General features: G+C 41.2%; 1 protein-coding gene across 2 annotated transcripts in view; it reads left to right on the top strand.

The window, feature by feature from the left end:
• The window catches only part of znf385d (zinc finger protein 385D), a 104,605-nt gene that overhangs the window by 53,405 nt on the left and 35,543 nt on the right, over positions 1-15,657 (top strand). For both annotated transcript variants that reach the window (XM_072692451.1, XM_072692452.1), the window contains exon 3: positions 6,139-6,246. In XM_072692451.1, coding sequence (XP_072548552.1) covers positions 6,139-6,246 — 108 coding nt within the window. The remainder of the gene's footprint in view (positions 1-6,138; positions 6,247-15,657) is intronic.

Raw genomic sequence — 15,657 nt, 5'->3', positions numbered from 1 at the left:
TGGCTCCATTTCTACAGAACGGAAAGGAATGGAACCACGGCGTCCATGTTTTCTAGAGTTATTATTATGATGGCTATGTGATGTACGTCTGTCTGAGTCATAGAAGAGTCTTAGAGTGTCAGACACCTCATGAGCAAGTCTGTTCGAGACTGAGGTGAGGCTGTGATGATTTAGGCATGTGTTAATCAGTGGCTACGTGCTCAGCTACATAAGCAAACGTCAGACACCAGCCATGTCTTAGCTGCTCGACCACATTGGAGATAAGGGGGGAAAGTGTGTAAATTAGATTTCCGGCTGAAGGATTGCTTTAGGCCTGGGTGGACAGGCCACGCTGTTTGTTTCTCTGTGCTGAATGGGCAGCAATTCCAGGGAGAAACAGCACGGCTGCACTGAACAGCAGGTCATCTCGCACTCCCACTCTTCCTCACAGATGTTCTCGCTCTCTCTCTCTCTCTCTCTCACTCTCTCCAACTCCATCCATCTCTCCCTCCTGAGATTACCCGCCTTTCCCAGAATCCTCCTGGCCTGTTAAAACTTCCATGCACTCCTCCGTAGCTGTACGTATCTTCCCCTCTCTCTTTTGAAGCAGAAGATTTATGCACCCATTATATTATGTAACTTTTTTTTTACGCTCCGTATCCAGAGAGAGCTCATTTCAGAGATCCATATGGTTCCAATATGGCCGGGTTTTAGCGTGGAATTGACGCTACAGTCTAACTTATTGAAATTGATTAATCAATTTTTGTTTTTGCGCTCCGATGACGGCAAGTCACGCACTTTCCACTCCGTCCTCCCTGCTCCCCGAAAGGCGATGCCGAGATCACCCGAGTGTTGCGAAAATCTCCCGTTTCATGCACAGCTGGGTGAAGCTGAGGAATTGCTAATGGAGGGTGATTTTCTGCTTGTGTAACAGCGGTGGGCCGGCCCGCAGATGGACATCCACGCTGCAGCAGACGGCGACTGCCTGAGCCGATCAAATAGAGGCCGTCAGATCAGGCTTTGGGCACGACGGCTATGCCCAGATTCATAATTAACCTTAGAGCACAGTTCACAGTGTAAATTTGGACAAAAGTATTGGGACACCTCATTTTTGAGGTGATTGCTCATGATCTGCTGTCCAGGGAAGAAGGCTACTAGATTGTGGAGCATTGCTGTGAGAATTTGATTGCATTCAGCGGCACAAGTGCTAGTGAGGTCTGGATATTGGATGATCATCACCCCACCTCATTATCCCTAACTCGTCCAACTCAAAACGGGGGGGCTTTATACCCCTCTAGCCCATGCCTGGCATTAGGCAGCATGGTGTCAATAGGTTCATGTTCATCTGCTTCAGAGAGTCCTATTCTATTGGCAAGACTTCTCTACAAGGGCTAGACAAGCTGTGTGTGTATGTGTGTGTGCATTTGCACATCTGTGTCAGCAATAGGTACAAGCTAAATTAGCATTCATTAGAAGACTTGTCCACAAACAATTGGACAATGCATACCGAGTTGAGTCTCAAAATCATCAGTAAATGAGCTGCAGCCGAAACCAATTAAATACTGTGTAAGATGTTTAGTCTCTGGCCCCGCCCCCTCAGTCTGTTTACTGTTTATTCCTATCAGCAGGTTAAAACGTCCCCCTATCAAATGACGTCTCCAGACCGGGAGCATTTTGACTGAGTCCTGAGTCCTAAGCCCTTGCTGGGATTTTAACTTCTCGCTTGATCTCCTCACGCTTAATAAGCAGCAGTTAGACCGTAGGGCCGGTCTAGAGCTGTGAAATTACACTACGTGCAAACACAGTTCTGACTAAATGTACCTTTCTGTTCTTTCTCAGACACAGAAATGTACACGGCTTCACAGCTGTAGGGTGGAGCAACTGTCTAACTGTCTAATGGCAGCCCTTTATGGTCAGGAGCATTTGTACTGGCTACTGCACATTTTGTTGAAAGGCGGGACTTTATTCGTAAACAGACACCACGTTGAGCATCATGCGTTCATATTTCAGCGGCTGGTCTCCTCATTTATAACGTCTCGCTGAACTCAGTGTGGATTGTTGACCAAACTGAGATGCAGAAGTAAAGACATGTGAGTTGAGTACACATTGGAAGTGAGTTCTGGTACCAAAACATTACACACCAGATCCATTAGCAGGTCATTTTTGAATATTGCGTGTTCTTTTGCTCTCCGAAAGTGTCGAAAATAGCATTTTCACCTCACAAAACAAGCAAATATTGAGCAGACTCAGTGTTTTCTCTTCTATAAAGGTGAAAGTAGTGTTAAGATTGAGTGTTTCAGCTGCTGAGGACAAACTATTCCTTCTTTTTGGCACCTTGTCTAGTTGCTGGGACACAGGCGACCCATCAGCTGGACAGTTGCAATATCAATGGCAAAGGACTGCAGTTATTGGTCAACTGGGTTCATGTCGCATGTGAAGGTTTGCAAAACTGAGGCAGAAGATGAAGAAAATAATGTCCCATTTTCACCATTTTCTCATATCCAAACCCTCACTGCTCACTGCTTTGATCGAATATAGTGTAACGCTTAACCTAGGCTCCTTAACACTGGAGCAGAGTGCTGGTGCAGCCGGCTCCAGTTATCCCTGTAAAGAGAGACAGACAGACAGACAAGCAGACAGACATATGGACAGACCTCCTTCCCTGATTATGTCCGACAAGGCTGAAGAGGCAGAATGCTGCTGGAGGCTGAATGAATGAGCAGGTCATAGAGTGAAAGAGAAGGGAGCAGCGGTGCAGGCAATGAGGGAAAGCATGGCTCTCATTTCGTCTCGCTGGGTGGAAGTCTATCACCGTAAACAGGCAGTTGCGTACAATTTCAGTTTCCCATTAAAGCTGAACAGCTCTCGCTGAGGGCCCAGGTGCATATTCATTCTGGACGAGGTGTGATAGCAAATGAAAGTACAGTTACTTATGCAGTGGAAAAATATCTCGGTTGTTTTTTAGTAACACATCCAAGTATGGCTGCTGTGTGAGCTCACCCTACCTTGTACAGTATGTTCCTATAAAAATTTAGGACATCCCATTACAATTTTTTGTCTTTTTGAACGTACTTAAACAGATGGACATGGGTTGGGTGAACAACACTGAGACATGGAGGTAATCTAACTAAATTGAACTAAACGTTCGGACACCCAACATTTATTACTGCTGATAATGTGTAGAATCAGAATCAGCTGCAGATGATCAGAACATTACAGAGGGTTCTGGAGGAGCATATCTTATTAAATCCTCAGACATTTAGTCTGGTAGACTGGTAAAGTGGGAAGGTATCACCATGGCCAGATCCAAAGAGCTCTCTGAGGCCTTCAGAAAGATGGTTGTAGATGCAGAGGAGTCTGGAAAGGGGTTTAAGAAGATCTCAGAGAACTTCCACTGTCCGCTATCATTTACCAGTGAACCATGGCCTGGTCAGTCCTTCCTAGCCAGTTCACCCCAAGAGTAGAACCTCGAGATGTGTAAAGAAGTCTCCAACAGTCCTAAAATGTCAACGGGAAGCTCTTGTCAAGTCAAGTCAGATTTATTTGTATAGCTTTTTACAACTGTTGTCATCATAAAGCTGCTTTACATAAATAGTGATTAATAAAAGACAGAGACAAAGAAGAAATAACGTAAGACATGAAGGATCAAAGACCCCCAGTGAGCAGACCTCAACAGCGACAGTGGCAAGGAGAACCTCTCTCAGAGCTGGAGGAAGAAACCTTGGGAGGAACCAAGACTCACAAGGGGGACCCGACCCATCTTCCTCTGATCAGAACTATTTATTAATTATTGATAAAAATGACCAAACCAGATACAGCAGATAGTTAATAGTGGTGATATTAATAGTGGCAGATAGTTACGAGTCCATTTAGGTTTTAACATGGTCATTAAACAGGTAGCAGTGGTAGGAGGGTGTGCCGCTGGTCTGCTATGGGTGGTGGTGGGTTGGCAGGGCCTGCTGGTTGTACTGGTAGGTTGCAGCTGGTCTGGTGCAGGTAGAGGGGACCTCAGCGGGCAATCTTCCAGCAGGTCGGTCTGGGTGACCATTTACTCTGAGAAGGTAAAGAGATTAGAGTTAGTTCTGAGAGGATTTTATGGAGGGCAGAGAATGTTGAGCAAGTACAGCGTCTACCATCAGAAAAAGACCCAACAAGGTGAGTAAAGAGGAAACCCTCACGCAAGGGCCTAGACCAGAACATCTGGAGCAATGTGCTGCGGTCAGATAAATCAAAGTTTCATTATTTGGGCATGGCAACGGAGGACATGTTGGGCGCAAACCAGACACAGCATTTAAGCACAGGAACATCACACCAACTGTGAAGCATGGGGGTGGAAATGTCATGGTTTAGGGCTGCTTTGCTGCAGCAGGACCTGGCAAGCATCTAACTGAGGTTATTTGTGCCAAAGGGGGAAATTCCAGCTATTAGGGCATAGGCTGACCTCAGCTTTTTCCTCAGTAGAAATTGGCTTTGACACTGTTTTAGTTCTTTTCTTTTTTTTAGTTTGTTATGTAAATGATAACAACATCAGATTGCATTGTTTTTCTTGTTTTGTCCATCACCTTTATCTACAGATATTGTTCTAGAGAAGATATTCACTGACATGTCCATATTTCTTAATAAAGATCTACAATTATAGACTTTGTAGAACCACTGTTATTTGGGTGGTGGACCGTTCTCAGCAAAATGACTCAACTAGGCTATGCTTCTTCAGCTAATTAGCTAGCTAGCTGTGTAAATGTTGTAATGCAGGACATTTTAAATAATATACATAAAATATATAAATGTATTTGATGGGTAATTGCTTTGTCTGGCTATCAGATGTACTTTTAAATGGCGATTATTGCCTTTTTTATTGCTGATAGCTCTATTGCAGCTAGCAAACACAGTCACTGTTCGCTGAGGTACTTTGCTAGCTAGTTAGCGAGCTAGCAGAGTGAAGTAATGAAGCTGTATTTGCATCTGAACTTTGTAAGAGTATTTTATCACTATGGCTTAATGGCTTTTACTAGCATGTGTGATGTATGTGTAGGTATATGTGAAGTAATAAAGAGCTAGTTGGGCTAGTGGGCTAGTTCTGCTGCTAATTCGCCATTTACGTTTACCTGATTGCTTGTGCATCCGAGGGCTTATCTAATAAGCTTCACTCAAATGAATGTTTAAGCTTGTGCCGATAGCTGGTTTCACATGGTTTAAGCTGGTCAAGGTTGTTGATAAGCTGGTCATCCATGTGAAAACATGTCTGGTGGGCCAGCTGGTCAAGCTAGTAGAGCAACGTAGCACTGGACTAGCAAAGCAGACCAAGCTGGTAGTCAAACTGATCATACCGGTTAACTACTTTGTTCAGGCAGGTTGATTGACTTGGTCAAGCTGGTCATGCTGGCGAACTGGTCATGGTGGTTGACCAGCTTGGTTATATAAGTTGACTATCTTGGTCAGGTTGGTCATACTGGTAGACCAGCTAAACCATCAAACTCAAACATAAACACACTCTATCCTGGTTAAGAGCTTAGCTGGTCAACCAGCTTGACCAGTTTGACCAGCCTGATCTGCAGGGATAGTTAGGGAATGACCCCAAAGATGGCAAAGAGGATTTCTCCAAGGGGAAATGGTGAGGCCAGATTGACCAGGGCTTGTTAAAAAATGGTATTTGGGTGGGTGGTCAGTCTCGCTGTTGATCTGCACTAGTTGTAGTCTTGGACTTTATAACCTTGGAGGTCTTGACCACATCCCTGGTTTATCTCAAAATATCATTGGTCCTTTTTCATTGGTCCATTCATTCTGAAATCCACTGCTAACAGGTCATATGAATGATGCTGTATGATTGGGGGGGTTGATATGGATTTGGGTTCACCATGACAACCGCAGCAAAGCGCCGAGCCTTGCAGTCATTGTGCCATGGTGATTGCGGGTTATGCGTGAAAGAGAGGACACCGTAATTCCATCCTGGCGTTGCTGTAGCGTAGCACGCCAACAGCCTGGACGCATTTTCTTCAGCAAGGCCTCGAGCACTGTTTCATGTCTCTGTTGGAGGACTATCTGCTGCTGGGATGTTAATTAGACTGCCCCCCTCTCGCTCTCTTTCTAATTCTCTCTCTCTCTCATTTCTCTCCCCCTTCCTTTTCTGTCTATTCCTCTCATCCTCTCTCCCTCCTGCAGATGGACCCGGTTCAGAAAGCTGTGCTACATCACACAATTGGCATCGCCGCTTCCGCTAAAAAGAAACATGCTTCCTGCAACGTCTGCCAACTGCGATTTAATTCACAGGTGAGAAACTGGGAGATTGATTACGCAGCATGCTCCACCACAAATGAGTCACAGCTCGTGCCCATATATCTTCACTCCTGGCGACAGTCTAGCAAGTGGTAACCTTACCACTGGCACAAAAGCACCCTATTATGTGTCCCCGATTAAGCTGTGGCCAGTTCCACCATCCAGCTAGGTCTCCCCATCTCAGACAATGCTACAAACCTAGGGAGGTGAGGCCTAGTCGTGGGATACGGTGCTTGGAACATCATTTGAGCTCAACACGCTTGGAGGAGATCACTAAGCAGCGGTTTCGATACGTATATATATATATATAGGGCTTATCTAATAAGCTTCACTCAAACAAATGTTTAAGCTTGTGCCGATAGCTGGTTTCACATGGTTTAAGCTGGTCAATGTTGTTGATAAGCTGGTCATCCATGTGAAAACATGCCTGGTGGGCCAGCTGGTCAAGCTAGTAGAGCAACGTAGCACTGGACCAGCAAAGCAGGTAGTCAAGCTGATCATACCGGTTAACTACTTTGTTCAGGCTGGTTGATTGACTTGGTCAAGCTGGTCATGCTGGCTGCTGGTCATGGTGGTTGATCAGCTTAGCTATATAAATTGACTGTCTTGGTCAGGTTGGTCATACTGGTAGACCAGCTAAACCATCAAACTCAAACAAAAACACACTCTATCCCTCTATCAACCAGCTTGACCAGTTTGACCAGCCTGAGCTGCAGGGATAGTAAGGGAATGACCCTAAAGATGGCAAAGAGGATTTCTCCAAGGGGAAATGGTGAGGCCAGATTGACCAGGGCTTGTTAAAAAATGGTATTTGGGTGTGTGGTTGAAGCAGCGGTTTCGATACGTATATATATATATATTGCAGTGGTGGCCCGAAGATTTGCCGTGTAATGTAAAGCCCGACGCATGCCGGACGTCTACCGTACACCATTGTTTATAACAGAGGCATGGAGGCCGGTGCTAGCAAAAGCAGGCGCTTCATGACTCCCAGCCCTTTTCACTTTTCACAATTCCTCAGTGCGTCACAAGTAGATCACATGTGCCTTGAAATTCACACACAGAAAGGCAGCCAGTCTTTTGTTAAATAAACTAATGCCCAGGTTTCCTCAGCTAGCTGTCTAACTAGTTACTGTCCTAGGCCTGTACAGCTGGTATCTGGCCCCAACCCTAACCCTAGCCAGTTCACAGTGGGGGAAGGACACCATATGTATAAATGGATCTAAATAAATAGTTTACGAAGCTTGGATTGCTGTGGGTATGCCGTCCAAGACCCCTCTAGCTGCCAATTCTATCACATCAGCTGACAGAAGCCTGGGTTAGCTAGCATTGCCTTGTAAGTAATTAGGAAGAGGTGGGCCCAGCTAGCTACACCAATGCCAAATGAACATATGAAAGCTAAGCTACAAAAACCTATAAGTCTATTTGTAACCCTTTCATTATAAATAATAATTCGTAATAATGATGTTATATATTTAATAATATTAGTTTTTATTATTATATTAGTCATATCACTATCACACACATGCTTGAAACTTTGCTATCCACCACGGATGGGTAAAATGGGGTGCCATAGTGCTGTGCAGTGGCTGTAAAGTGTGTTTTTCGACTAATGTACAGGAATTCTCCTGTGTTTTTCAGTCTGATTTCTATTCGCCCACATCTGCGTCCACCCACTGGCTTCTCATAAGCGTGTTCGCTTGTGCCGGTGTGTTTTCTGTCCTTTTTATGAGTACAGGGAAAAGTCTCTAATTCATCGTCCCTGGTAATTGACCGTGCAGTACAGATGTGGCAGATAGAGATTAGGTTGGAAAACACGCGAGTAATCCTTTTACATCTGTTTCGTTTAGTGTAGTTGACAACATTAGTGAGATAGCATCTCAGCTTGTTTGTCAGGGATAACTCAACGTCCCAGGCCTGTTTCCATCTGTGGGCTCTGATATATAGCAGCATAGATAGCACATATTACATTTAAACTAGGCGGCTTCTGAAATACTTCTGCAGATGTGGGACAAATGTTATTGTAGGAAATTAGATTTGAAGTAGTGACTACGTTCGTCAGACATTTATCTTTAAGCGATCACACAGTGTGAAAGGAGGGAAAATGTGTTGTGAGGTATTTCTATGACAACAAATGCATATTTTTCATATATAGAAAACCTGATTTCAGGCTCTGGTTCACATTCATGCATTGGCTAATTATTCAGTATCAGTTTATTATGTGTCCCCGATTAAACTGTGGTCAGTTCCACCATCTAGGAAGGCCTCCCCATCTCAGACGATGCTACAAACCTAGGAAGATGAGGCCTAGTCATGGGATACGGTGCATGGAACATCATTTGAGCTCAACATGCTTGGAGGAGATCACTAAGCAGCGTTCAGAATTTAATGAATATGCAAGTACAAGAGTCTGCAGAGGGCTTTTCATTTGAAAAAACAGCTTCAGAAAGTGAAATAAAGAGGGAGAAAAGAGATGAAAGAGCTAAAGTTAAATTAAAAAGAAGATTTGCCAGGTAACGTAAAGCCCAACGCACACCAGACATGCAGTGCCAGGTCCAAAAATTCTACACCATTCTTTATAATGGAAGCATGGAGGCTGGTGCTAGCAAACGAAGGCGTTTGCTAGCAGAAGGTCCAAAAAAGGTTAATTCCAGATACTGATCTGGACGGAGCCTTCATGTGCATATTCTCTGAAAGCTTACAGAAGTGGATGGAACGGAGCAGTACGACTGGAAATCATGGGGCAGCGTAGCCACTAGTTTAAGCTAAGCTTAACCAGTGCAATATTGACACGATGAAAAGAAACCTATAGCTACATTTTGACACCATTTAGACATTAGCCACTTCCATCTGTTTTGTAGTCGTCATGTTTGTTGTTGTCCGAAACCTTTGACTCTGAACTGCCCTCTGGTGGGTGTATTGCTTAACTCAGTGTTTCTATTTATATATTTGCCAAAATAAATCACAGAAATATGGTTCAATCTGTAGATCCCGCCCAATCATTCCGCTAGTAAATGATTCCATTCATAAATTTCATTCATAAAATCTGACATTACTCTATGATTTAATTTGATTCAGTTCTAAATCTCTAGCAAACGATTTAGGGCATTGTCAATTCTGAAATTTCACCACAGTTAATACTTATTTTGATTACAATTTTGTAGTAAAATGTTCAGGAAATTATAAAATGTGAAATTTGATTTAGTAAACTTTCCCTTATGAAGTTTTACCATGGTTTGATTAAATTCAATTAGATTATGATTCTTTTTTAAAAGAAGCTATTTTGATTATGTAGTAAATGATTTAATTAATAACGAAATCTAACAAGGATTTAATTTGATTCAGTTCTTATTCTTTTGTCAAAATTTAAATGTAACCACAGTTTGGATTTATTTCGATTAGTATTATGTAGTAAAATGTTCAGGAAATGAGAAAATGTGAAATTTGATTCTGGTGAGAGGTCTCTCTCGTGTAGCTCCACCAAAGTTACATAGTGCAGAAGCAGTGTTCCAGCCCGGAGTGGCAATGACAGAGATGCCGTTCTCCCTGTTACAGTCAGTGGAGCATCAGTGTGACCCTGAAGCTGCTGTAAAGGTAAAAATGCTGCATAATGTCAAGTCAAGTCAAGTGGGTTTTATTGTCATTTCAACTACATACAAAGTACACAGTAAAACGAAACAACGTTCCTCCAGGACCATGGTGCAACATAGACACAGTGCATACAGAACACAAGTGCAACACAATACAAGTGCAGGCAGAGAATAATAAATAAATGTATGGAACAGAAAAACCATCAGTTCAGTCTCTGGAGTTGAGAAGTCTGATGGCTTGGGGGAAGAAGCTATTGCAGAGTCTGGTCGTGTTGGACCGGATGCTGTGGTACCTTCTTCCTGATGGCAGGAGGGAGAACAGTCTGTGGGAAGGGTGGGTGGAGTCATCCACAATGCTGGTTGCTTTGCGGATGCAGTGGGCAGTGTAAATGTCCATGACGGAGGGGAGAGAGACTCCGATGATCCTCTCAGCTGTCCTCACAATGCGTTGGAGGACAGTAATGTTGCTTTAAATGCTAGTTTTAGGCCAGAAATGCTCCTTATAAAAGGCCTACATGTTCTACAGAGTAACCACACCGTTCTCCACCTTTTTTTTCCAATGTGCTTCGTGTTTTTGAACTTCTTGTATAACAAGTGAATGTGTGTGCTCTGCTGAAAAAGGGTTTAGACCAAAAAAGGCTTGCAAATAAATCCCCACTCTGGCACGAATTTAAATCTTTACACAGCCAAAGCCCACCCGCTGTCATTTTTAATTCATGAGAACTTCCTCCTCTGTAAAATTGTTTTACCCAAGAACATCACATTAAAACGGCTATTTTCTCGGCGTCCCTCCATTAGGACGGTTATCCGTTCTGACGCACTGTCAGAGTTACTGCATCGCGGGCATTGCACTCTATCAGAGGATAATCAGTGATTGTCAGAATCAACCGTCAGGGCCGCGGCTGTTTTCCTATCGCATCCTCCACAGCGCTGCGTGTGAACAGAGAGCCTGGGGGAGATTTTACATTCAGATCACAGCAGCTCTGCAAGGAGCCCTGTCCTCCTTCTCTCTGCACCCGCCGCACGGGACCGGGGCAGGTTTTCACGCCTCACATTCTTCTAAAATTAAACGGGCCTTTGAGCTCCTCGCTCCAGGGACAGGCAACTCTGGAAATGAAATTTGGTTTTCGTGACATTTCCAGATTCAAAATTTTATGAGCGAGAGCAGTTCGTCCTGTTCCTCCTTGGGAAATGGAGCACCTGGAGAGTCTGTCTGAAATAATGCACTGACATCTGACAGAGCAAGAAACTGTACAAGATACAAGCAGGGCACATCTCCCACTTCACAGTGATTCAGAGCGATTCTTCTGCAAATGATTCAGGGCGACATAAAATCTCACCACAGTTTGATTGGATTGGATTTGATTGGATTATAATTCTGTAGTAAAATATTCAGGAAATGATCAAATGTGAAATCTGATTTAGTAAATGATTCAATCACTCATGAAGTTTCAACCCGGTTTGATTAGATTCATTTAGATTACAATTCTTTAATAAAAAAGAAACAGTGCATCATAAAAGCTGAAATTTTACTACAATTAGATTTGATTCAGTTCTGATTATGTAGTAAATGATTCCATTCGTAACAAAAATTGGCAATTATGTTATTTGATTCAATTTTGATTCAGTTCTGATTTGATTCAGTTCTGATTCAGTTTTAATTTTTTAGGCAAACGATTCAGGACATCGTAAAATCGTAAAAAAAAACTTTCACCATAGTTTAATTTGATTATGAATCTGTAGTAAAATATTCCAAAAATTATAAAATGTGAAATCTGATTTAGTAAACGATTCAATCACTCAAAAAGTTTCATCACAGGTTGATTAGGTTCAATTAGATTGCAATTCTTTAGTGTAAGAAGCAATGCATTATAAAAGCTGTATTATTGCTACAATTAGATTATTAAATTCTGATTTTGTAGTAAATCATTCCAGTCATAATGAAATCTAACTTCACACTGATTTCATTTGATTCAGTATTGATTCTCTAACAAACGATTCAGAGCATTGTAAAATCTGAAATGTCACCACAAAAATTTGATTTATTAAATGATTCAATCATTTATGAAATTTCATCAAGTTTTATTAGATTTAATTAGATTATGATTCTTTAGTATAAGAAGCAATGCATTATCAAAGCTAAAATGTTACTACAATTAGATTTGATTCAATACTGATTATATAGTAAATGATTCCATTCATACAGAAATCTGACAATGATTTAATTTGATTCAGTTCTGATTCTTTATCAAACGATTCAGGGCATCATAAAACCTGAAATATTACCACAGTTTGTTTTGATTATGAATCTGTAGAAAACCATTCAGAAAATTATAAAATGTGAAATCTTATTTAGTAAATGATTCAATCACTCATGAAATTTCATCACGGTTTGATTAGATTAAATTAAATTATGATTCTTTAGTAAATAAAGCAGTGCATAATAAAGCTGGAATTTTACTACAATTAGATTTGATAAAATTCGGATTTTGAAGTAAATGATTCCAGTTATAACAAAATCTGACTTCACACTGATTTAATTTGATTCAGTTCTGATTCTCTAACAAACGATTCAGAGCATCATAAAATCTGAAATTTCACCACAGAAATTTGATTTATGAAACGAATCAATCACTCATGAAGTTTCATCACAGTTTGATTAGATTCAGTTAGAATACAGTTCTTTAGTATGAAGCAATGAAAGGATATTGTAACTATTTATTTTGATTCAGTTCTGGGTATGCAGAAAAAAAGAAATCTGACACTGCACTACAGTTTGATTTGATTCTTATTCTTTAGCATGTTATTTAGTTTATCATAAAATCTGAAATCTGACCTCAATTTGATTGGATCTGTTTTGATTATGATTCTGAAGTAAATGGTCCTGGCAATTATAAATCAATTTAATTTTGTTTCTGTAGTCAGCAATTCAGTGCCTCATGAAATCTGAAGTTTCATAATAGTGAGAGTAGATTCTGTGATTTACAAAAAGATTTGAATCCCAAAATTCTGCAAGATTTGATTCAGTTCTTAAAATACAATTAAGTACATCAAATCTGAAATTTCACCATGACTGGATTTGACAAACTGATTATTTAATAAACAGTTCATTGCTTTTCAATCAGTTTATTCAATTTAGAAAATAGTTCACAGTATCATGCAATCCAAAATGTCACCAATATATTTGACTCAGTTTGATGATGATTCTTTAGAAAAAAGTTTTATGTGAACTAACCTTGATTCGATTCATTTTGATTATAATTCTGGATATAATTCAGTGCCTCATGAAATCTTGAATTAGGTTCAGTTCTGATTATTTAGTAAATGATTCAGTGCGTAGAAAAACTAAAATTCCACCAGGATTTGATTTTAATGTATTCAGTGCATCATAAAATCTGAATCTTTATGACAATTTGATTTGATTTGTTTTAATTGAGATAATAAACTATATTCTATAGTCAATGGTTTGGTTAATAATGAAAAGTAAATTTCAAAATGATCAATTTTAATTTGAATATGATACATTATTAAAAAATCTAATGTCAGTGAATCATGTTATATCAAACTGCACCATGATTTGATTCAGTTTGATAATGATTCTTTGGAAAAAGATTTTCATTTGTTTTGCTTTGATTCTTGATTCAGTGCGTTATTTAAAGCGTTATAAAATCGGACACTTTTTAAAGCACCTGGAATTTATTTGAAAAATGATTTGCATTGCAAGTCAGTGATTCAGCGCACCATAAAATCTAAATGAATGTGATTTGATTCAGACTAATCTTTGACAAACCATTAAAAAACCACAAATGTGATTGGTCAGGCTCTTTACATAGGAAACAATAAAACCTGCACAAGCTTTGTTTCAATTGTGAATTCATTAGTAATCAATTTTAATCAACATTTGAAATCAGTACAGTTTAATGGCCACATTCAGATGCAGTTCATCACCTCTAGAAGATGCTCTTCAGCGGTTAACGGGACTCGCCTGTGGCCTCCAAACGCAGCTTCTGGGACTATAGCAGTAATTTGCTTGTCTGATTGACTGATGGCGTTATTTAACGGAGTCTCATCGCAGGTGCCCGTCTTAGTTAAAGACTTTCCGAAGAGGAATTTCTCCATCCCCCCGGCTTCGTTTCACAGCACTGTCAGACTGGGAGCGTTGCTAAGGACAATTCTTCCATGTCGGGCCTTTAATGAAAGATTGATTGTGGTGGAGATTACACAAAACATCCATCTGCATCACACCTCTGCCTCTCTCTCTCTCTCTCTCTCTCTCTTTCTCTCTCTCCCTCTGCCTCTCTCTCTCTCTCTCTCTCTTTTTCCCTGCCTTTGTGGTCGATGGAGGCATATGACATCACATTTATCTCTGCGTTAGCACCATTTTCATGACAATATGCCCCTCTAATGATGCGCTACTTACAAACTCAAACCGTATAAATCTGTTTCATTACTGTCTGTAACATCTCCTGCTTCCGTCTCTATAAATACAATATTTCCGAGCGTTTTCCAGAGCAGTGCAAGATTATTGCTTTCAGCGAGAGATTAATTTCACACTTCAAGTTTTTACATTTTTATTTTGCTCCATAAGCCCGTGGCAGAATGAATTATGATCTTAAAGGTGCAGTGTGCAAGTTTACAACAACAATTTAGAGATCTGTCCCGTCTGATTTGATATACACTCGCTGAGCTCTTTATTTAGAAAGGCTGTACTAGAACCGGGGAGGGCCGCCTCCCTCAAAGCAGCCTCGGTTCTTCATGGCATGGATTCCACAAGATCCTATGAGATCTTCCTTTGAGATTTTGCTCCATGTTGACATGATTGTGACCCCCAATTCCTGCCCTGCAGATCCTTCAGGAGCTCCAGCTCCAGTTCTACCATATCCCAAAGGTGTCATACTGTACTCAGGACCGGTGACTGGGGAAGGCAACTGAAGAGCACTGAACTCATTGTCATGTTCATGAAACCAGTCTGAGAGACTTTGTAATTGGTGACATGGTGCATCATCATGCTGGAAGTAGCCGTTAAAAGATGAAGAGGTACACTGTGGTCATGAAGGGATGCACATGGTCCCACAAGTAGGCTGTGGCCTTCAAGCTATGAAGCTATGATTGATGGAGCAAGCTCAAAGTGTGCCAGGAAACCGTTCCCCACACCATTACACCACCACCTCCACCAGCCTGTACTGTTCACACAAGACAGGTTGGGTCCATTTCCAAAATTCTGACCCTACCATCTGTGTGATGGCCCTCAGCAAAAACCCAGATTCATCAGACCAGGCTACGTTTCTTCAGCTGTCCAGTTGTGGCAGCCTCAGCTTTCTGTTCTTGGCTGAAAGAAGTGGAAGCTGACGTGCTCTAGCTCCCTTTCTTCAAGGTTGGACGTGTTGTTGTTCATTCTGAGATGGTTTCCTGCTCACCACAGTTGTACAGAGTGGTTATCTGAGCTACTGTAGCCTTTCTGTCAGCTCCAACCAGTCTGGATGTGTTTTCTTTATTCCACCAGTCTGAGAAACTCTAGAGACTGTTATGATGGAAATCCCAGGAGATCTGACACCTCATATACACATATATATGACATATACACATTTTTATACCTGTATGTTTATCTATTTAAGTGTTCAGTAGGTCGATTTATATAGTTTTTAAAAGGTCAATGCCACACCTTTTTTGGGGGACTATTTTGTCCCTGCACGCATCCCTCCACCATGAAAGGATTGAAAATAATGCTCAAAACTATCTGAAATCAATAGCTCAGGCATCCGGCAGCACATTCCTCAGCATTTCATGTAATATGGTGTTTTTGAAGGCATTAAACACT

This window comes from Salminus brasiliensis, chromosome 1 (genome assembly GCF_030463535.1).
Source record: "Salminus brasiliensis chromosome 1, fSalBra1.hap2, whole genome shotgun sequence".
Taxonomy (NCBI): domain Eukaryota; kingdom Metazoa; phylum Chordata; class Actinopteri; order Characiformes; family Bryconidae; genus Salminus; species Salminus brasiliensis.
The sequence above is the reverse complement of the archived record's forward strand: the minus strand, read 5'-3'. Positions and strand labels throughout refer to the sequence as shown.